This window comes from Balaenoptera ricei, chromosome X (genome assembly GCF_028023285.1).
Source record: "Balaenoptera ricei isolate mBalRic1 chromosome X, mBalRic1.hap2, whole genome shotgun sequence".
Lineage (NCBI taxonomy): Eukaryota > Metazoa > Chordata > Mammalia > Artiodactyla > Balaenopteridae > Balaenoptera > Balaenoptera ricei.
The window spans coordinates 132,538,159-132,560,907 of NC_082660.1; the positions used below are offsets into that span (position 1 = coordinate 132,538,159).

The 22,749-nt window shown below is 55.3% G+C and overlaps 2 protein-coding genes across 15 annotated transcripts in view; one reads left to right on the top strand and one right to left on the bottom strand.

Annotated features, from left to right (window-relative positions):
- MTMR1 (myotubularin related protein 1) overlaps positions 1 to 5,317 on the top strand; it is a 67,640-nt gene extending 62,323 nt beyond the window's left edge. For 6 of the 11 annotated variants that reach the window (XM_059911651.1, XM_059911645.1, XM_059911647.1 and 3 more), the window contains one exon: positions 3,263 to 5,317. In XM_059911651.1, the coding sequence (XP_059767634.1) occupies positions 3,263 to 3,424 (162 nt within the window). In that variant the 3' untranslated portion in view covers positions 3,425 to 5,317. The remainder of the gene's footprint in view (positions 1 to 3,262) is intronic. The other 5 variants (XM_059911652.1, XM_059911653.1, XM_059911649.1 and 2 more) reach the window with 2 other exon arrangements.
- A 1,164-nt stretch (positions 5,318 to 6,481) lies between these two features.
- Positions 6,482 to 22,749, bottom strand: part of CD99L2 (CD99 molecule like 2) — a 105,732-nt gene continuing 89,464 nt past the window's right edge. For all 4 annotated transcript variants that reach the window (XM_059910831.1, XM_059910829.1, XM_059910828.1 and 1 more), the window contains 4 exons: positions 15,914 to 15,952; positions 15,312 to 15,431; positions 10,280 to 10,345; positions 6,482 to 9,111 (listed from right to left, as the gene is read on the bottom strand). In XM_059910831.1, the coding sequence (XP_059766814.1) occupies positions 9,047 to 9,111; positions 10,280 to 10,345; positions 15,312 to 15,431; positions 15,914 to 15,952 (290 nt within the window). In that variant the 3' untranslated portion in view covers positions 6,482 to 9,046. The remainder of the gene's footprint in view (positions 9,112 to 10,279; positions 10,346 to 15,311; positions 15,432 to 15,913; positions 15,953 to 22,749) is intronic.

Genomic DNA, 22,749 nt, shown 5'->3' on the forward strand with positions numbered 1-22,749 from the left:
GCTGGGCGCCAGCAGGGCCAGAGCACGTTTCTACCTACTGAACACCAGGGTTCTGGATTTAATGTGTGTTTTGAGTAGCAAAAATGCCAACTTTTTTAGGAGTTGTAAAGTGTTCCCTTTATTGAACAACATCTGAAGTTGAGGCACAGTCTCAGCTCTTTTCCCATGAAACCAAACAACAGTATACAGTTAGGCAACTTCTTTGGTCAGTGGTCAGTATTCGAAATACAGGTTTTCAGTTTCGTGGCCAGTAAGCCATCAGTCACTAATTTCAGGCGTCCTTTGCTCACGCCTGTACCGACGAGCACCCCTCCTGTTAGTTCCATGGCATCTGGAAAGTTAACAATCGGCCGTGGCCTTCAAAAAGCCACCTCACGAGCATGGTCCCCAAACCTGTCCCCTTCCCTCTTGTGAGTAACCCACGCGTCTTGAGACCCTGGACTCGTGCAGCCAAAGTCAGTCCTGCGACGGCCCCTTTGGCGCCTGGCGGCCTCCTGTCACCCGCCCCGCCCCCCCCAGGCCTCTGGGTCTGTCATCTCAGCTCCCGGATTCCCTTCTCCGGGCCACAGGGACAAGGTGGTGTTCATCGCCATTTCCCTCTCCTCTTAGGTTTGGCATTCTGCAAGGCTGGCCCCTGACACAAGCGCTGTTATGAGACTGAATCACCCCCAGGCGAGCTCCCGGCGCAGCGCTCCGCCCTGACCCGGCGCCCTGACCCGGCTCGTGGTCTTAGGCTGCCAAATCCAGGGCCCCTGGAGCGCTGCTTTCCAGTCTTGAGTCGCTTAGGCACCCAAGCCTTCCGGCAGCTCCTTCCTACGTGTTGTGTTGTTAGAAATACACCAGGGCTGAGGTCTCCTACCGCCCCGCCCCCCTCCCCCACCCGGCTCCCTCTGCTGGCGCTACCAGCCTGGCCCTGTGCTGGTCACGAACTTGGTGAGGACAGGGCCCAACTCCTTCTTCAAGCCTGCATGCTGCACGCTCCTCTGTTCTCGAGAGCACTCGAATTCGTACTCGTCTGAGCGCACTCAGCTCAGGACGATCGTGAGAAGCACAGGCATTGCTGCTCCGGGATGAGGCTCTCGGGGGCGCCCCGGCCAGGGCCAGACCCCGATCCTGGCAGTGAGTCAGTGCCCACCGCGCGGAAGGTCCCCAGCCTCCTGAGACCTCGCAGGGGTGCGAGTGGCAAACGGATCCCTACAGAGCCCGGCACAGTGCTTGGAGGGCTCAGGGGGTGGTCTAGCTTTGTGCGTCCCCCCTGCATCTTCAGGTGAGGACTTGATCGCAGGGGCTGTGGGCCACCGCGGCTTTGCAGGAGGCTCACGGTAGCAGCGCAGCACAGCACAGGCACGGGAAGGGCAGCAGCGGGGCCTGGCCAGGGGATCAGCGTGAAGGCTGGTGTCCAGTGATGGGGCAAGGAGCCGGGCTGGGCAGAGCAGAGGCGGGGGCAGGAAAGAAAGGCAGGGGCACAAGGCGGCTGGCCTCTTTGAGGAGGAGGGGCTAGGATAGCTGCCTGGAGGGGGCCGCCTGGGCCTCCCTCAGAGGATGGCTGTGTGGGGACTCCCGTGGCGTTTAGTGTCACACATGCTAGCGCTGGGCGACTGGCCCCGAGATGGGCATTTTCTCAAACGAGCATGCCTTTGATCTATTGTAAATGAAGATAACGTGTGACAAAAGATAACGAAGGCTGCGTGGAGACTAAGATGAGAGTCTCGGGCCTGGGCGGGTGTGAAGTCGCGTGTCACCCGCATGGCTCGCCTCTCTGACCCCAGGGCCTGGCTGTTGGTAATGGTAGCTTGATCGCAAAGCGACTGGAATCAAGTCCCACCAAATGGGAAAATACCCAGTAGGTCCGAGGCTAAGAGGGGAGCTGTTGCCCACCTCCCAGTGGCCTCTCCTTGTTTGGGGGCCTTTGCCATGGGCCTCCCCCACTGCCGCCCCCTCTCTCCTCCCTGGGGCCGAAGTCAGGAGTGTGTTCTGAGCCTCTTCTGGGCGGGTTACCGGGCACCCTCGCGCATCGTGGACACCTGGCCGCCTCCCCCGCCGCCCCTGCCTTGTCTGGCTCTGTCGTCCCTGTCCCCCTGCCCCTCATCCCTCGCATGCGCTCACTTCTCTGGTCGCTCACTCTCGGGTCTCGCGTCTCTCTCACCTGTCTCCTACCTTCCCGCTTCGTCCACTGGGGTGCTCACCACTGGCACCCCTGATGGGATGGCTCCCAGACTTCGTGGGGAGGTCATGATGAAACACGCAGGCGTGGCAGGAGCGCAGAGTCTCCAAAAGGCCCCCGCCCAGAGCAAGTGCCCTTCCAGCCTGTCCCTGTAGGATGAAGCCCAGCCTGTGAGCGAAAAGGGTCGGGGGATGGTGCCCCAGGCAGAAGGGACAGCACACGTGTGGCATCTTCCAAAACCTGGAAGGTTCGGGAATGCAGGAGGGGAGAAGAGGCAGGACTTGGTGAGGGCTGACCAGGGGAGGCAGGCTGGGGTCAGACCACACAGGGCCTTGAAGCCAAGGTCAGGATCTTACCTGCAGGCCTGCAGGAGGAAGCCAGTGGAGGCTGTTCATGGCATCCCGGAGCCTGGCCGGGGCTCAGGGCCCAGGCTGGTGGCTGCTGCCCCCTTGCCCCTCAGGCGGTGACTTCCCTCCCCGGTCTGCTTCGCTCCACGAGGGCAATGCCAGCTCTGGGCTGTCTGGGCTGCGGCAGGTGCCCAGGGCAGCTTGCGAACTGAGCGCGGGAGGGAGTGGGTGCTGTGGCCAGAAGAGTCGGGCTGGGAGGCTGGGAGGCCCCACAGCCCGGGAGCACCGTTCTCATCTCTGTGCTCCGCGCATCGACGGGTGCAGGAATCGGCTGAGGCGGGGGGCGGCGCTGGCGTGGCCGGCACAGGCTTTGTGAACAGGGACGGGAGCCAGTGGCCTGGGCCCCTCCCCCGGCACTGCCCCCTCCAGGGCCTTCTGCCCGCGCCCGTCCAGGCTGATGAAGACACGCGGCTGCGAAGTGCAGGAAGTGCTGGTTTAACAGCAGGGTTTTCAGTCAGCAGCGCGACGTACGGAGATGCAGAAACGGAGGTGCAGGGGGTGTGCGGGGCCACGGCCATCGATGCTGCTGGGTGGTGGCCTCAGCCGAGGGAGCACCCGCTGGGGAGGACAGCCAGGCCACGGCTCGCGGGGAGGGGCCCCTGTGCCCGCGGCGGTGAGGGCGAAGGGCGGGAGGCGGGGGCCGGGCTGGGGAGCGGCGGGAGGCGGCGCTGACCCGCGTCTCTGCCCGCAGACGCCCATCCACCAGAACCTCAAGGAGCTGCTGGCCGTCCGTGCGGAGCTGCAGAAGCGGGTGGAGGACCTGCAGCGGGAGGTGGCCGCGCGCGCCTCGGCCTCGTCTGAGCGGGGCTCCTCGCCGTCACACTCGGTCACGCCCGTGCACACGTCGGTCTGACGCCGCTGCCCCTGCGGCCCGGGCGGGGCACCTGCGACTTGTCCGATTAAGGCCCGTGCCCGCCACGTCTCAACGGCGCTTTCCACCAGTGACCGACCGTGTGCTAGGGGACAGCGTAAGTGCTGTTGTGTCGTCAACACCCTTTTCCCTCCTGCCGGCGCCTTCCCAGGGCCGAGTGGGGGACACTCGAGCGAGCGGAACGCAGGGCTCAGGCTCAAGGTGGGGAATCCTCGTGAAAAGCCACCCCGCTCCCCTAGTGGCCACGTGGCAGCCCCGTGGCTCCTTCCAGCTCTCCGCTCCCCCTCCAGGGCTGTTCAGTTAACTCTGTGCCGGGGAAGACAGGCCGTCACCGTCTTCCCCAGGGCCTCCTCGCGCCAGGGGTCCTCCGGTACCACTTCTTGTTGTGTACATATAAGGTATTTTTAAAAAAGAGAAACATGCCTTTATTTTCCTACGTCCTTTTTTTATGTTTAGACTAGTCACCCAAGGAGGCATCTGCTTGACGGGACTGGGTGAGGAATTTTCAAAGCAAGCTCATGCTAACTTTGACGTGGTACATTTGAAGCACAATTTGAATGTGGCCACTTAAGGCCATGTGTTCCGTCCTCACCCGACTCTGGGACCTGCCACTTCCTACTGCTGACAGCTCTCTGTCACAGCGGGTCTGCTCTCGCCTGTTATCTGCTGTCTGAAATAATCGTTCTCGTTTTATCGAGATCCCTTCAACTCGGTTTATTCCCGTCACTGCATGTCGGTATTTTAAAGCAACCACTGCGCTGTGACTTCAGATGCCGAAAGCAGAGCACTCGCCTCCCTGCGTTTCCTCATCTCAGAGCCACTCGGGCCTCTCCTCCCCATCTCACACCTTCACTCACCGGCTGGGCTCTGGGACTCCATCAGTCTGGGCAGGAATTAATTGACCGTCAGCTGGTTCATCCACTAGAGCTAGAGCTCTGAGCTGCTCCGCGTGGCGCGTCATGCAGAATCTTGCACATTTGCGCCCCACCCTCCTCCTCCTTCTGGTGCCCAGGGCCGCGCCCATTCCTGCCAGCCCCGCCTGGGACCCCAGCGCTGCAGGAATTAAGCTGGCCTTTGAGTGGGGGGAGCTCATCGGGTCAGACCTGCATGCAACTGCCTTGTAGTATCTGGTTGGTTTCAAATTCCTGGATGCTACCCAGAGCCCTACACAGCGACCTGATTTTTGACGTCATTCTTAAAGGTTTCTCACACTCAGATACTTAGAGAGGAGATGGTTTCAACTTGGAACCTTCTGATTCTTACAGAAAATTATCTGGTATCTGTAAGGTATCAAATATTTATTCGAGGTAATTTGATAACCTAAAATCAGTTCTCCATTTTTATCATCTGGGGGATTTGCTTCTAAACTGTGTTTTAATTGACATAACTTTTGATTCATGCTTCCCACATAGCTGAAACCTTATTTATGAAGGGATAAACTGGATTATTCATTGACATACTGATTTTTTTAAATGGGGACCCATTTTTTCCCCAGAAATATCACATAATCCCCAGCTGCACTAAGACTGCCAACCTTGGTGTGGGCTGGAGGCGGCTTTTGACAGAGCCAGCGAAGCCAAGTGGGCCATCCTTGCCAATGTCAGCATCCTGGGCCCTAGGAGGACCCCCTAGAGGCTCCCATTCGGTTTGAAAGCAGCACAACAGATCATTTTCCTTTGTGTGTTCCTAGCACAGAACTGTTTCTAAAACAACTTGAAGTACAGTTTTGTTACCTAAGCACTTCTTTTTTCGGTTTTATTTAAGTGTACTAGAATGTAAAACCTCTATGGTTCAGATTTTTAAAGACTGGTGCAGTATTTTATTTGCGTCATCTGATGCACTGTATTTCAATCTGTAATTAAAATAATGTTTGCTCCGTGGTCTCATTTTTTGTTGTCCTTTTAAGTTTTTTTTTTGGTGATTTTTTCCCTTGTGGAAAATTAGTAAACATTCAGTACACGTCATTTTATTATATGCCAAGCACAGTTAGTGCATGTAAAGTACCCTTACGTGATTTAATTCATTTACTAAGTTGTAAGTGCAATTTATCATAAGACTTGAGTGTTTTGGCTGAAATGGGTAACTATTCTGATTTTAAAATCTGAAACGCCCCTGCACCTTACCCTTGAGAAAATGCTGCAGATGTGAGGAAAGGACTGGACCCCCTGAGAGGCAGGTGTGGCCCCGAGGAAGCAAGGCCAGCTTTCTAGCCCATGAGTCCTAGCTCTTAAGTGGGACAGACTTCTGAGAAGCCCTGGGGTCCCCCTCCCCCCGCTCCGGAGTCTCCGGAGGGAATGCTGGCCTTTACGGGGCTATAAGAGGCCTGGACGAAACCACGCCGGCCCCTGCGGCTCACCCTTCTTCTAAGGCCTGGTGTCCCTTTCCTCCTCCACACAGCAGTCACTGCAGCTGTGGGCCCCGGCAGCGACAGCCGAGTGGCAAGGCCGGGAGGGCCACAACTGCTGCCCGGCAGAGTCACGAGGGGGCTGGGTTTGAGGACTCGGTGCTGTTTTACTACAAGGCCGCTACGGCAGGAAGGCGCCACCCAGCGCACTGTGAAGCCCTGCCAGCGGCCCCCGCATCTTCCTCACGCTCTCTTCTCAGTTTGCAAGGCGCACCGTGTGACAAGCGCACACCTGGTCCGCAGCAGAGCACGCTGCACGCGCGGCCCCGGCCCCGCTCCGCTTTCTCGGGCTCAAACAGCCACACGTCACCCGAGTCGACCCCGGCTACTGGCTTTCTTTGAAGAAGGCAGAGCAGTGGGCTTAGGAGTTGCGAGTTGGGGGCCTGCCTCTGCCCGTCCCTACCCCCGTGACATGGGGCACGGCCTCAGCTCCCTGTGCCACGCAGGGGACCGCCCCCGGGAAGCCCGACACGAAGCCGCACAGCAAGGGGGGAAGTGCAAGAGCCCTAACCCTCTTGAGAAAGGCCCTTGGCTGGCGGGGAGGGGAAGGAGGTCGCCTCCATATAATTAATTAGGAAAAACCAGCATCACTTAACAAAGGGAGTGCCTTCACACCATCAGAATACAGGGATCTGTTAGGTTCCGTTTTGTTTAATGAGAACACGAGAGAGCTTACAATTCACAATTAAACACGAGCACAGAGAAAGTATCGGGGATCCTGAGGTCAGTGTCCACCTCTTCTTCCTCAGAGAACTGGTACTGACCCCCGCCCCAGGCAGCCGAGGCGCTGGGCCGGGCGCTGCTCTCTGGGTGCCATGGGGGGAGGGTGCCCGAGCCGGCTAGGCGGTCCTGCCTCCTTCCCCCAGGGGCTCGGAGTTGCTACTGTAAACACTGAGCCCCCTCTCCCCGTCCCCAGTTAAGCTGACAGTGATCAGATACTGTCAGCTGGCCTTTCTAGCTCACTCACCGTCTCCACTACCACCTGGGACGGGCCCAAGCCAGTCGATGAAGCCTCCAGGTGGACACAGCTACAAGAGCCCCCGGGCATCAGCCAGCATTGGTCCCCCACCCCCCACCCCCGTCCCCAGGATGTGAGCCCTGCAAACGGGTGGGTGAGTGACTTTCAAGGCCTCTCCGGTCACTGCCACAGGGCTGGGTGCTGGGCTCTGGGCTTGCCACACAGGGCACCGAGATAGACAAGAAGAGTGCGATGGGTCTCTCTTAACCAAAGTCAGTGCTACTGAGAAAATGGATTTGCAGAGGGCGCTGACTTCACATCACAGATAGGATTTCAGGGTCTTCACCATCAGATGAGCCTCGCCGCAGAGCTAAGGTGGCCCACCGGGGGCGCCATGCCCGGCCATGCCCAGAATCACATGGGCCACGTCACTTCCTAGTCACTGCCGTGACTGACTTCTCTATAAATGTCCACCTTCCCAGTGGCTGGGAGAGAAGCATCTTACCACACGCAAGTGCTGCCTCGTCTCCTTCTTTAAAATGCCTGGGAACGTTGGCGAGCAGCCCTCCTAACGCGATGAGCTTCCGAGCACTGCCCTGATCCCTTCCCAACTCCTGTTACTCAGGACACGGGCCCTCCCTGGGCCCTGAGGTCACCCTGTTTTGCATTCATAGCTTGCTGTCACCTAAAGTCCCTCAGAGCCGCCTCCAGCCCAGCAGCACGGGGGTGGGGACATCAGCCCTGGCCAGCCTGGAGAGGGACGAGCCTGGCAAAGCTGACAACAGCCTGTCCCATGAGGGCAGGGCGGGGAGGTCCTGGAAACAGGCAGACCTCACCAGCGACCGCTCTGCTGCTCACTTCCTGGAGCTCGGGGGCCGCACACGATCCAGCCTGCCTGGCATGAGCCTGCAGGCGGGGGCGTCGGGGGGCCCACGGCGCGCCCTGTATAACACGAACACACGAGGCCATCTAAGCTGCGGGGTCTGTTCAGATGTCAACTGTCTCCCTAAGAAGTCGGAGTTGCCTCATCCCAACCTAGCGGACGTGAAGGGGCTGACACAGCAGTCCTGCAGCACGTGAAGCTGGATTAATAGGACCCCGCCTTCCTGCTGACTCACACGATGCTTCCAGAAGTGCTCTCTGACACCGCAAACTCATTATCCATAGACGGTGGCTCTAGACTCTAGCTCAGCCGGACAGCAGCGCTCCCAGGATCAGGACCACACGTGGGCCTGACAAATGTTCCAGGAAGGCAGCTCTGCTCCAGCCAAACACGACAGCGGCCGCAGGTCCGGGTGCCCGCGGGCCCCCACGCGCTGTCCGTCAGAGGGCAGGCAGGGTGACTAGAGACTCACCGAGTCCGGTGAGCTCCCACACCAAGCCAACGCCCCTCTCCCCTCCCCTCCCCACTACGTACATCTTCAGGCAAACAACGGGCATGCTTCAGGCTCTGACGCTCGTTCTTGAGGTCTGTAGCTTTTGCTACCAAAATAAGCACACACATGCCCCCAGCCCCAGTAGAAAACTCACTGCCACAGCATAAATGATCCCTCAAACTAATCGTGTCAGCCTGGAGACCACGTCCGGTCCCACGGCATCATACGGGAATTAGGCCTGAGAGCCACAGCCTCCTACACATCCAGAAGATTCCTGAACTCTCAAGGCAGGGATACTGTGACATGCACGTTTTCACTTAAATGAAAGGCCACCACTTGTGCCAGCTCTTGGGAAGCCCAGCGGCATAAGGGCTGCAGCTGGAAAGAAGGATGGAAATAAAAACACCCCTGGGTGTGGCACGTGAGCGGTGTCACCCGGCGCTCACCGGCGAGCTCCTCGCGGCCGCACCCCTGCCAACAGCCCTTCCAGGTCACCGCCAGGACTGCCTCCCGGCAGAAACCCACCCAGCAAGGCAGTGCAGCGGAGGGGATGGCAGGGCCCCAGGTTCAGACTCTTGCCCCGCAGCACGCGTGGCCTCTGGCCGCCCTCCGCTCGGTCTCCCCCCTCCCAGCTCACCAAGGATTTCCGCAGAAAGGCTCTCCAGAGGCCGTGCGGCAGGGCGGGTGCACGAGCCAAACTCACGAACACCCAGAGCTCGTCCGGAAACTGAGAACGACAAGAAGCCAATGACATCGAAGGAGCAGCATGGCAGCCGTGGGTCCAAACGAAACAAGGAGCTGGGTCCCAAGCAGCGGCCCTGTGTGCCCACAGCCTGCCAGGCGGAGCGGGGCCTCCCGTCAGCCCCTCAGATCCGGGGCGGCTCCGGCGGCGGCGGCTCCACGGACTGCGTCTGCAGCGCTGAGTATTTCACTAGGGACAGGAGAAACCCGTCAGCAAGGAGTCATGTCCAGCCCACACGAAGACACAGAGACACAATCATGTCCTTCCCTGGGCACAGAAATCCGGTTCCCCGTCTGTCTGTCCCAGACAACTGGCCCCTGGCGCCCGCTATGGCCCTGGAGACGAGGAGGGAGCAAATGGACCCTGTGACCAGCTCGGCCTCCACTTTCTCATCTGTAAAGTGGGAATGGTCCCGGCGGAGTGACTGGGAGGAGTTTTTTTGATTTTTTTTTTTTTTTTTTTGGCCACGCCACGTGGCTTGTGGGATCTCCGTTTCCTGACCAGGGATTGAACCCGGGCCCGGGCAGTGAAAGCACCGAGTCCTAACCACTGGACTGCCAGGGAATTCCCAAGGGAGGAGTACTTTAAATAAAGCACGTAACACAGCAACTGGCCCATGGTAGGTACCAACACCGTGGTGGCCAAGAATTGAAAACATGAGTACAGTGACTGCAGCTGTAGAGTCCCTTTCCCCACGTTTGAAATCCAGCGCTATCGAGTCCATCCGGCATTCTATCCTAAGTGACCGGATGGGGCCCTGCACCCATTGCAGCCCTGGGCGGTCCCTCCGGCCGCAGCCTCAGCGCCCAGCCCAGCAAAGGCACGCCTGGGCTCCGGTCTCTCCCGCCCACCCCGGCCTGGAAGCCCTTCCCCGGCCTCGGCTGACGCCAAGCGTCCTCCTCCCCCTTCTCCGTGAAGCCTTTCCCGGTCGCCTCGTTGGCATTCTGGGGCCACAGGCTGCATCTGCCTTGAGAGGTTGGCCACTGCAGGCCGGCAGCCTGACGTCACGCAGCCTGTAATCGCTCACCGCACCCGGCAAGTGCCTGACGATCACAGGACGGCGGGGGTGGGCCTCCCTCTTGCCTGTGGCAGTTTTCAGATGGAAAGGGCCCGGGTCTAGGTCTAAAGGTCCCCACAGCTTCCGTCGGCATCTGGCCGGCGCGAGTCTGTTTCCGCTGGCGGGGAGCAGACGCCCTGGCTGTGGCCCCCGTGTCCCTGGCGTCAGCCCATCGTTCTGGCTGGACGTTCTAGAAATGGATGCCTCTGAGCGTCCCGCTTTCCTAGCCCGGTCCTGCTCAGGGCTGCGCCCACCCGCCAGGCGGCCTTCGGCGGGGGACAGTGGCCTGCAAGTCCTCACCTTGGGGCTCCTCACACACAACGGCCTCCAGGTGCTCCCCCTTCACGTAGTCCGCACTGAGACCCTCTGCAAAAGGCAAAGGGTGGAGTTGGTGACTGACGCGGAAGCGAAGGGTCCCCGGCCATGAGGGGGCGCTCCTGACCAGGCCCTCCGTCGTGGTGAAAAAGCCCAGCCCCCTTGACGAACGCAGACCCCTGCAGCCTGGGCCCCCCAAACGTCTCTGTCCCCTCATCTGGGCGGAGAGCGGCTGGCAACGCGTTGCCCTGCCCTGGACTTCTCACCCTCCTCCTCAGATGTGACGTGCGGCAAAGGCCCCGACACCCATCCCCGTTGGCAGGTGCCACCACGTTGTGAGACTGCAGGCCACACAGCAGCTCCGCCCGGCAGAGGGGGCACCCGATGGCAGGGCTCAGCGCCACCCCTGGGTCCACGTGCTGGCCAGGAGCCAGGGAGGCAAAGAGGGAGCCAAGCACTGCGTGAGTGACTGATGGAGACGGGGCGGGGCAGACGGCTGGATGGGCTCCGCCGGGCAGCAGGAAGGCGGCTGTCTGGGCCAGAGTGGAGGGCCCAGGACCCACGGACGGCTGCTCTGGTCTAGTGAGTTATTTGGGCTTCCTCCCCACCCGCGTCCAAGAGGGACCTGGGGACTCCACAAAGCATCCTCTGCAGGCCAGCACTCAGGCCGCTGCTTGGGGAGACTCAAGAGGCCATGTCCTGTCCCTGGATAAGCCGGGGACTGGAAACCTCCTCAGAGCCCTGGGCCTGTGGGAAACGCAGGCCACAGTTCTAACCAACCGACTGAGCAGGCGCCAGCGTAAGTCACTCCGCCATCCCGGGCTGCGTTCAGGCTCCTCACGTAGAAGGGACGCCTGCCTGCCCTGGTGCTCGCTGGGCTCAAGGCGGGCACCAGATGGGCCCAGGAAAAATGCGGGTGTCGCTTGTCGGCAGGTGTGGGGCGGGATGGGTGACGGAGCCGGTGCAAGCTGTTCCCAGCGGATGGGCCAGGGCCAGGAGATGCGCCCTGAGTCTCCTCATCTCTGCGCAGCTGCCAAGCTAGCATGCGCCAGACTGCCTTCTGCCCATGGGCAGGCCTCTGGTTGCTCCACGGGGATGACCGTCAGTGGGCATCTGAGTCCTGAACAGGACCTCCACGCCCGCCCCAGCACCCTGAAACGCACGTGGAAAACTAAAGATGGTCGTGGTTTCAGCCAAGTCGGTGAGCACCAGGGAAGGGGAAGGGCGCGGGGTGGAGAGTGGCGACAAGGAACGAGAGCAGTGGGGGGTGGGGGGAGGGGAGGGGAGGACGATGAAGGGTAGAGGCCAAAGCAGAAGAGGAAGATGAGTAAGTCAAAGCACGTCGTTACCTTGACCTTCTGCTGCATCTGAAGGCAAGACACAAAGCTTAGGACCCTGGAGCAAGAACTCAGCCCCCGGCAACAAGACACGTGGGCTTTCCACGCGACACGCCGACCCTTGGCACTGAGGGCAGAGACATGGGGAGCAGAGGGTCCCCAAGGCTGGGACCCCTTTGGTGGCAGTCGATACCGCAAGCCCCTGAGCACCACTGCGGGGTCAGGCCCTCCTAGCAGTCAGTGCCATCCCCCAGGGCGTCCCCGTGCGCCGGGTGCAGAGCAGCTTGTGCCCTGCCTTCCCTGACTTACTTCCCCGAGGAGATGGCTGAGGCCACTCTGGGCAGGCGCTTAACAGAAAGCGTGGGCATGAGAGTCCTGTCCCCCAGCTTCTCAGGGGATTAACCACCCAACGGACATCCATGGGGCTCCTCCTGATGCCAGCCCACCTAGGTGCCAGGGACACATCAGTGGCTGAAACACACGCAGTCCCCCACGGAGAGCGATGGGCTGGGGGGTGGGGCAGCAGCCGCGGACACAAGCCCACAAGCCTCGTCCCACCCCAGCGGCCGCACGGCGGGGCAGCAGGGGGCGCTGTGGCGGCGTGCAAGGCAGACATCTCCGCTGGCCCACAGGCTGGGAGGGCGGGAAGGCGCCTGGGAGGGTGTCCCAGGCCTGAAGGAAGAGGGCTGCTAGGGGAGTGAACAGGACGCCGGGCGGGATGCTGGAGCAAGCGGCGCCCACTCGGGTAAGTCAGTGCGGCTGTGGAGAGGCTTCTGGGGACGGGGCCACGGGCGGGGAAGAGAAGGGATGCGGCTGGAGCCAAACCATGAAGGGCTGTGAATGTGAAGCTCAGGGGCTGGGCCGGGAGGAAGTGTGCATTTGAAGTGGATCCCGCCGGCTGCTCAGAGCAGGGAGAAGGGTGAGGGAGACTGGGGCGGGGGGGGGTGCTGATGGAACCATCCAGATGGAGGACCAGGGCGGTGGCGGTGGAGAGGTGCGGCCCAAGAGCAGAGCTGCGCACAAGCCCCAGGAGCGGGGACCCCGCTGATGTCATGTCAGGGGATGGAGGACCCAGGAGGGCTGGTGGGATTCATAAGGGGAGGCGGGAGGGGATACAACATACACACTTGGAAAAAAATGTTGGTAGCACAGCGGGCGGACACAGAAGCAACGGGGGGCTTCTTCAAATGTGGGGATGCGCCGCTCTCAGTTCCCTTCTAAGGAAACTGGGGGTGATGGTGGTACTCGCACAAGTGTCCAGCTGAGGGGCTCAGGACAGTGTGGGTTTAGCAATGACAAGGACATCACCGACAGACTAAGGGGAGAGGACCGGGGGGAGGGCCACCCACCCTCAGACGGAATGGGGGGGCTGGGGGAGGCCCGCAGGTTCCGTGAGCTTCCTGGGAGCCCCTGGGAGCCCCCGTCAGCCCTGCAAGCACGCTGGCCCCCCTGGCCTGGGCCCCCCGGCACGCAGCCCAGCAACATAACACCCTCACTTCCAGGCCACCCTCCAGAGAGAGAGGTCACATCCAATCGCTCAACTGTATGTGCCAAGGCCTTCATGTTCTCACATTTTATTGGGTTTTGCCCGCTAATCCAGTTTGCAAAACCTCAAATCTGTTTGTTTCAGGAAACAAGTGTGAAAATAATGTACTTTCACCTGAGTGCCCCCACTGGGACAGACAGACACAATCCAGACATCTATTCTTGGCTTTGGGCATCAACCTCTTTCCCCCTCCTTGTTCCCATCTACTGGCACCCCTTCCCTTCTACATTCACCGCTTCCCGTCTTGAGTGAGTTCCTTCAACAATCCCCTCAGCCTCTGTCTCCTCAGCTATAAAATGAGGGTGCCCGGCACTGCTGCGCCACTGGGCTGTGGGAGTGCTCAGGGCGGTGACCCACACTCAGTGCCGGGCAGTGTCAGGCGCTGGCAAGCGTGGAGCGTCTGGGAAGCCATGCTTACTATAAGTTTAGGCCCAGCTTTTAGTTTCTCGTTTACCCAACATGCATTTTAAAGTCTCAAAAGCCATCCCGTGGCACACGAGCCACCTGGCCCAGCTCTGCAGTGGCCATGTATTTGACAGCCGTGGATTGCACTCATCTCACTGTTAGGGTTACAATGCTGAACTGGGGTGAATGGTGGCCCCTAAAGGCTATGTTCATGTCCTCACCCTTGGAACCTGTGGATGTGACCTTATTTGGAAAAAGGGTCTTTGCAGATGTGACAAAGTTAAGGATCTCAAGATGGGATCATCCTGGATTTAGGGTGGGGCCCACACCTAAATGACAAGTGCCCTTTAAGAGCCAGAAGATGACACAGACACAGAGGAAAAGGCCACCTGAAGACAGACGCAGAGATTGGAGTGATGCAGCCATAAGCCAAGGGATGCTCGGGGCCACCAAAAGCTGGAAGAGGAAGGAAGGATCCTCCCCTAGAGCCTCCAGAAGGAACCAGCACTGCTGCCACCTTGATCTTGGATTTCTGGCCTCCAGAACCATGAGAGAATAGATCTGTTGTTTTAAGTCTTTTGAGCTGGGACAAGTGATAGCTCTAAGGCCAACCCAGCCTCCAGCTCTGCACTCCCTCTCCCTCTTCCTGTTCACACCACTCTACAGCCAAGCTTCGGGCACGACAGCAAGTGGGTGGGAGCTCAAGCAGGGCAGCCGTGAACAGCTGTGCCGGTTGTGTGTTATGCACAGCCTGTGGAGCACCAAACACAATGGAGACGGCGGCAATATCCGCACACAAAGCATTCTGGGACCCAAGTCGTTTCCTGGGAAGCTCAGGTCCAGGCTAGAATTAAGCGCAGAGGCCCAGAGCAAGGGAGGGGGAAGCCTCACAGGGGATGGTCCTGAGCTGCAGGAAAGAGGAAAACTATGGCTGAGTCAGGGTCCCTCACTTGAACTAAAAATCGCCTGTCTTCAACCAGAGACACTCTCGGCAAACAGCGACACATCGACACTGTGCTTATGAAACCATCAACAATGGCATCCCCACGGGGCTCCCCCGACACGGGGGTCCCGTGGCTGGGCTTCTCAGACACATTCCATCTGTAACTATTCAGTTCACACACCTCGGATAGAGTCACAGCTACAGCCGAAAATGAAAGCCGCCTATGTTACGAAGCTGGTGTGTAAGGGGGGGCAGGGACCACACTCTCCTCTTCCTTTAAAACAATTCATGATTCTCTGGCTCACGGGGAGGAGCGGGGGCACCCAGGCAGCGGGCAGCGGCTCCTTGGGATCTGAGAGGGAGGGGAGGGCTGCCAGGACCTCCGAGGTCCCGGGGACGCCTGCCTTCTGCCTCCGAAGGGCCCACATCCCCTTGGGTGAGGTCCGAAGCCACGTGGATATTCAGGGGCTCTCCTGTTCTACGAGAAGCCCACGGCTCACCCTTGGAAGATGAAGGTCATTGGGCCCAGCCCAGTCCTCTCTTCCAGGCCGCTTTACACTTCAGTTTGGCCGAGGTCTGTCCCCAAGGGTTTTAAAATGTGCAGCACCACCTCCACCTCAGCCCGGGGAGATCTGCTGGGGAGGTGTCTCGGGCAGGCTGTGGAAGGTTCCTGAATCTTAACTTGCTCGGGATTCTGCCCCTTCCCCTCCAAAGCCCTGGCCCCTCTGTTCACGTCGAGCAGCGGGAGGGTGCAGCCACGGGCGGTCGCAGGGCAGGTCCACTTACGCTGAATGCTGAAGCAGAACTTCTTCTGCTGGTAGGAGATATAGCTGGAGACAGCGCCGATCAGGGCCATGGCCAGAGCACTGGCCACGCCGGCGATGGTGCCGGTCTCTGCGGACATGCCTGGGGAATGGAGAGAGGCAGGGTCAAGCCCACAACGCCACGGGGATCGGCTCAGGCACCTGGCTCTCCTCTAGCCAGCGAGCTAAGCTTGTTCTAGGGCCCGTGACCCCCAAGCTAGTGTGCGGGGCTGTGCCATTTATACCGAAGGGCGTAAAATGACACAGTGTGCCCATGTGTCTACCAAGTACTTCCCGTTTGCCGTAAGGATTCCCATATTGAGCGGCTTGAAAGGTGGCCGTGGAGGTGCTGCAGCCTCCACCCCGCCAGCTGAGGCCCAGACAGGCCAGCGGGCTGCCCCCGGGGCCACTCCCCTGGGATCCAGAGCTTCACGCTTAATTCCTTTAAAGGGCTGCATTCCTCTGCTGGTGGCCTCACGGACGGGTCTCTACCAGGAACCATCACGGGAGGGTCGGGAAGACCAGCTCTGAGAGAAAGCGGGCCAGTTTGTGGTTTCCAGCAGAAACCTCGGGACTCAAACTCACCGGATCCTGAGTCTTCCCCGCTGCCGTACTGGCCATCACCTGCAGAAAGGACAAAAGCCGTCAGTGTCCTCCGTGACCACCAGCTCGGGGTCGGGAGGGACAGCCCCTTCCCGACTGGCTGAGCCTTCCGGGTCCACCTCTGCCCCAGGCCCCGCCAGCACAGCCCCCGTGGGCTCTGCCCTGACTGTAGCAAGACCTGCTTCCTTATGCCTGTCACCTGCCAAAGCCCAGGTGGGACGTTTTATTTTTGAAATGACAGCGACTGTGCACTGAGAACGTGTTACATCCTGGCTCTTCACATGCAGTCCGCTGGCGCAGGTGCGCCCAGCAACCATCCCCAACAATAGCGCAGGGAGCAGAGGTGCGCAGGCGGGGGACCTGCCGGCAGGTGGCGGAGCTGAGCCCACGCCAGGCGAGCCTGACTCTGAAGGATAGCACCGCGTGGGTCCCACGCATCTAGTGTCCCCTGTAAAATATATTTATCATTTACCTAATTATAGAAACACGGTTATGTAAAACTTTGTTTTAAAAAAGGACGAAAAACTAGCATAAAAATATTTCATCATCCTACTACCCAAAGAGATTTACAGTTAATATTTCAATTTCTTTTCCTCCTGTCCTTTGCCCTTTACCTGGTTTTCTTCAAATCCAGATGCTTCTGCTCATGTAACTTAGGTACACATACGGTGGTGGTGCCCTTACGACATGCTACAGGACTAAGTGATAATCAGGAGTTTTTTAAGGGCCATCCACTTCTGGCTTGGCTTATAGTTTGAGTTGTTCTTGGAACATAAACCAATGCAGGCTGACAATTGCCTATCTAGGATTTTGAAATTCAAAAGGCTCTGAAATATCACAGAGATGGAGAACAGATTAGTGGTTGACAGGGGTTAGGGAGGGTGAAGACGGAGGGAGTTGGCTGTGATGAAAAGAGGAAAACGGGAAGGATCCTTGTGGTGACAGAAGTGTTCTTTTCTTGACTGCAGTGGTGGTCACACAAACCTACATGTGATAAAATTTCATAGAACGAAACAGACACTCTCTCTCACACACACACACACCCTGCCCAGACAGCAGCTCCCTAACAAGCAACCGGTGCCATTTGGGACATTAATTAGCCTTGAGCACTCCCTTCACGGCGCCCTCTTCTTCTCAGGACATAATGCTCATTAATGGAGGGAGCCCGTGTGCCCAGAGCCCAGGGTTCTTGGGGGAAACTGCTCTAGTATGCTGGGGGGGGGATGTAGGTGCATGAATTGTAACAAATGTACCCCCTCCGGTGGGGCATGCTGCTAATGGGGAGGCTGGGGGCGCGGGGAACTCTCCGTACAATGTGCTCAATTTTGCTGTGAACCTAAAATTGCTCTAAAAAATAAAGTCTTTTTTTAAAAATAAGAGTCTTGGGGGAGAAAATGAGGTTTGCTATGTTCCCACCTGGGACTGAGTCCTTGAGTTAAATGCATTTTACAGACATCCATGATTGGAAATGAATGGTTATTTACAAAACAAGGAACACTGGCATTTTCAAAAACACAGTCACTGCTGTTGGAGGAAGCAGAGCAGAGAGGAGGACATGAGTCACCCTGTGCGTTAACGTGTGAGCAGCGAGGTCACCTGTGAGGACTTGGAGTCCGGCTGCGCTGGCCCATCACTGGTCCCTTCTGCTGCGCCGGAGGTGGCTGTCGTCAAGGGTAGCGGCGAGCCCCCTCACAGGCGTCCTCTGCTGACGTGTTCGTGTCACTAGATTTCCAGATAGGAATGAGCAATTCAACCCACTCTTTGGTTCACCTTGAGCTGGAATGAAGCTGAGTGTTCCCAAGTCTCCCTTTCCTGATTAATTCTTGATCATGAGGATTCACAACAACTTGAACCTCACAATCTGTATGGCCAGGAGCTACGAGGGTGTTTACATGAAATGTAAACAGGAAGGCCCCCTGATCTCCAGGGGCATCTGGAGAGCTCTGGCTCCCCCTGGCTGTCAAAAATATTCAAATGCTCAATTCTTCAGTCTCTAGGAATCCCTGACTATCTGACCATCTGTGATTGGACAAAAGCGTTTTTCTAAGAAGATGACAAATAAATGTTACTCCCTCCTCAAAAAAAAATGTGATTCCCATCCTGTGGGTTACTCACTGCTCAGATGGGCACGTGGGCTGAGATACTAAGAGGTTAAAGAACAATTGGAAAATAAGACCCCACTCATTCTAGATCCTTCCATCCCTTCTAGTTGCATGAGCCTGAAGTAAAGTCGGCCACCAAGGCTTGCCATTGGAGTTAGCCAAGCCAATGTCACGGTTTTGATCCCTATTTGGCTACTGAGCTCCATTCACTTCCCCTGAGCACAGGCTGAACCCAGTTCCTTTACGAAATGCATGCCATGCAAAAAGTGGTATTGGGACAACTGATGACCCACTGGCATAACAAATTTATCCAAACCAACACCACCAAGGGAAGTAAGTTTCCAATAAATATAAAATGGATGAAGCCATAAAAGCACTATGAGAAAATGTAGGACAACATTTATATTGTCTTGGGGTAACGAATGACTTTCTAAACCTGGCCTTCAAGCCAGGAGCCTGAAATGGAAAAGATTATATCAAAAGTCAAAACTTCCGTACTAAAAGCACAAGATAGGAAAGGGAAAAATGGATAAATCGGACTCTGTCAAAATTAAAAACCTTTGTGCTTCATAGGACATCATCAAGAAAGTAGAAAGACAGCCCACAGAATGGAAGAAAACATTGGCAAATTCTATATCTGACAAGGGATGAATATTGAGAATAAAGAACTTCTACTACTCAATAAAAAGGCAAATAATTCAATTTTAAAATGGACAAAGGATAGGAAGACATTTCTCCAGAGAGATATACAAATGGCCAATAAGCACACGAAAAGAGCTCAGCATCATTAGTCACCAGGGAAATGCAAATCAAACCCACGATGAGATACCACTTCACACGCATTAAGATGGCTAGAATCCAAAAAAAGGTAAATAGCTGTTAGTGAGGATGTGAAGAAATTGGATCTTTCAGACAATGCTGATGAGAATGTAAAATGCTACAGCTGCTATGGAAGACAGGTTGGTGGTTACTCTCAAAGGTAAACACACAGAGTTTCCACAAGACTGAACAATTCCACTTCTAGATAGATAGATAGATATATAGATATATATATATAGATATATATATATATATATATATATACCCAAGAGAATTGAAAACACCTGACCACACAAAAACTGGTACACTGATTTCATTGCAGCATTAGTCGTAAAAGCCAAAAAGTGGAAACCACCTAAAGGTTCATCAATTGATGAATGGGTAAATAAAATGTCTTTGGAAGGTATGAAAAGAGATTAATAATCCCTAATGTAAAAGGAGCCCTTACACATAAATGAGTAGAAAATGGGACAATGGGCATGAATAGGTAATTCACACAATGTATTAAGAGCGTCTAATAAGACAGAGGTGAAAAGTGTTTCACTTCTTGGATGCAAAGAAATGGAAAATTTAAACAGGATAGCATTTTGTACCGATCAAATCTGCGAAGAGTACAAAACTAAAATACCCAGTGAAGGTTGAGTATATGAGCAGACAGGCAGCTGTTTCCTTCCTAGTGGTGGAAATGGCAGCTGGTACAATTGTAATGGAATGCCATGTGGCAGTACACTCGAAGAGCTGCATCTTTAAAAATGTACACCTCCTGTGACTCAGCAGTTCAAGTTCTAGGAATTTGTCTGACAGACAATTAAGGTTTCATACATTTGGCGATGAGGAAGTTCATCCCAGCGCTGTGTACAGTAGTAAAAAGCTGGAGGAAAAACCCTCTCTGTACAAATATAGGCCCTGGTTAAAGAAGTCACAGTGAAACACAATATTATGCAGTGGTTGACATGATTTTTTAAAGGACTCCCTAATACAGAAAAAGATATTCAGGGTATTATTGAATTTAAAATACTGGTTTTAAAAAGGCAACACGATCCCATTTTTGTAAAAATATTTACGAATATATACTTTATGCATAGAAAAAGTACTGTGAGCATATACTCCCAATTATTACTAGTGATTCTCCCTAGGTGGTAAAACAATAAACAACTATTTTTCATAGAATTTTTCAAAGAATGTTTAAAATATGCAAGCCACATGCAAATTTATCTACATCTACTTCCCCATAACTGGAGAAATAGTTCAAAGAGGTTATTTCACAGGTCACTGGCAGGACCTTCATTTTCATGGACAATATGTTTTGTATCCTCACCTGCCTTCTGAGTTCACAATTATACATCACAACTACATACCAAAGAGTCTAGAGTCACCTTCTATTGTACTAGAAGTTCCCCGGTACAGCATATCTCAGATTACAATTTGCTTTGAGTATAGACACCTATACATGTAGATAGTTATGGAATGCCAGAGCTCTAGGGACCACTGTCATAGCGATAGTGACTGCCATAGCTGTAGGGACTGCCACCATAGCTCAAGGGACCCCATAGCTATAGTGACCACCATAGCTATAAGGGCTCCTATAGCTATAGTGACCACTGTAGCTACAGAGAACACTGTAGAACAGGAGGCATTACCCTGTTGTCAACAGAAATGTTACCTCAGCATCTTCCAACATAAAAGAACAATACACACATATTGATACATACAGACATATCAATCTTGAGTCGCAACAGCCGCATGCCTGTCAGACAGGGATGCAATGCACCGACGTGTCCCTCACTGACAACAGTGCAATTCCAGGCTCACAGCCAGTGCCTGACACGTCTGATTTCCTACGGGCACGGAGAGCCACGTGACAGTGGTAGATAACAGCTAGAACGGCCGAGGGGGGACGTTCAAGTGTTTCAGGACCTTTGTAAGTATGCTAGACTTCCAGCAGCCACAGCTAGGAGTTTTAGATTTTTTTAAAAATTATCTTCATTATTAAAAAAGTGGCAGCAGAAATGCAAAGTAAAATTTTAAAAAACTGAAAAATGAATAAACAAAGAGGGACAAACACTTGCTTCAAATGACCCATGGTTACGAAGTCAAATCGAACTGAAAAGAGTCAGCCAGAACATGGCTCCCTCGGCTAACCACTGGGGATGCCATTCCTCACTGTTCCAGAAAGTCTCCAAGGTCCAGATCTCCTCCGTCCCCCACCTCAGGGAAGAGAACGGTCACCCTACCCTCTAGATAACGTGACAGGTGCCCCAACCCAACACTGAGCTGTACACCCCACCTACCTATGGCAAGCTCCCAAGACACCAGAAGTTATCCCAGAGAAAAGCCCTGTGTTCGTGCTGCGCTCGTGCGTGCATGCGTGCGTGTGTCTGTGTACGTGCACGTGCATGTGTGTTGGGGGCAGGGGCTCTGAGGGAGCACGTGGGTTTTTTCACATTCTAGAACACTAGAACCAGAGAGCTGTTCTTCACATCTGAAACATCCTATTTCTTCATGTTATGAAAGCTGAAAAAAATACAGAAATGGGTCCATAGAGAGACATGGAAAGGGCTGTCTGGGGGCAAGTCCCTAACTTTTTTCAGCTCCCAATAGAAGGCAATGTTTCTGGGGTAAGCCCTTCCACTTAAGCTCTTTTGCCATGATTATGTTCCCACTGAGACCCAATTCCCTGTTGCATGAGATCAACTTAATGGCTTGGAAGGGACCATGACAGGGCCCAGATATTTCGAGTCAGTGACTGTAAATACAGTAAAAATGGAAGAGGAACGATTTCTTTAGACTTGGAAGGGAAAGTAGATAAACACAACGTGGTATATCTATACAATGGAATATTATTCAGCCGTAAGAGGAAATGAAGTACTGAGCCATGCTATAATGTGGATGAACCTTGAATACATGCCAAGTAAAAGAAGCCAGACACAAAAGGGCAAATGCTATACGATTCCACTTAAATGAGGTACCTAAAGTAGTGACATTCACAGAGGCAGAAGGTAGACTAGTGGCTATTAGGGACTGTGGGGAGGGGAGAATGGGGCATAACTGCTTAATAGGTACAGTTTCCCTTTGGGAAGGTTCTGGAGATGGATGGTGGTGATGGTTGTACAATATCGTGAACATACTTAATGCCACTGAATTGTACACTTTCAGTGATTAAAATGGTAAATGTTATGTATGTCTTACTACAGTAAAAAAAATTTAAACTCAGTCAGGAACCCTGGGGGCCTGGAAGACTCTAGAAGACCGGACGTTCCAGGTGGGGAGCAAGCAGAGGCCTCAGCAAGGCTTCCCATGCGTGGTATTAGAAGAGAAACACATGGAATGAAAATTCAAAGGCAGGAAGCAGTCTGCCGAGTCTGTCCAGGCACCCGCGAGACAAGAGGGGAGAGCAGAGGAAGCCATCTGTGCAAAGCCCTGGAAGTCAATCCAGGACCGAGGCTCCTGGGCCCCGGAAGGCTGCAGCTGGAGGGAAAGGGCACTGGAAGCTACAGTCAGTTAACTGACCACCGCCAAAAACAGCTTCTCATTTAACCCTGGGAAGTAAAGGTGATGGGTTCCCGCTTCACACGTGGGGACACCTGCACACACCTGGAGGAGAACGTCTACATCTCTTTAGAGGTGTGGGTTTTGGCTCTTGCCTCTGGTTTTAAGAACTACATGCTTTGGCCTTAAAAACTACCATCTGGGAGTAAAAAGAGTGCTCAAGCTGGTTCTAATATGAAATTTTCTTTTTTGACTAAAAACAATGATGCAGTATTTTCTGCTAATGACATCCCTGCTCCCCTCCATGCTCTTTCCCAACTGAGGACAGACACCAGGAGCCAGAGGAAGATCAGGTAAGGCGTTCGCTTCATGAACGGGGCTTCCGAGTACTCCTCCGCTCCCCCCCTG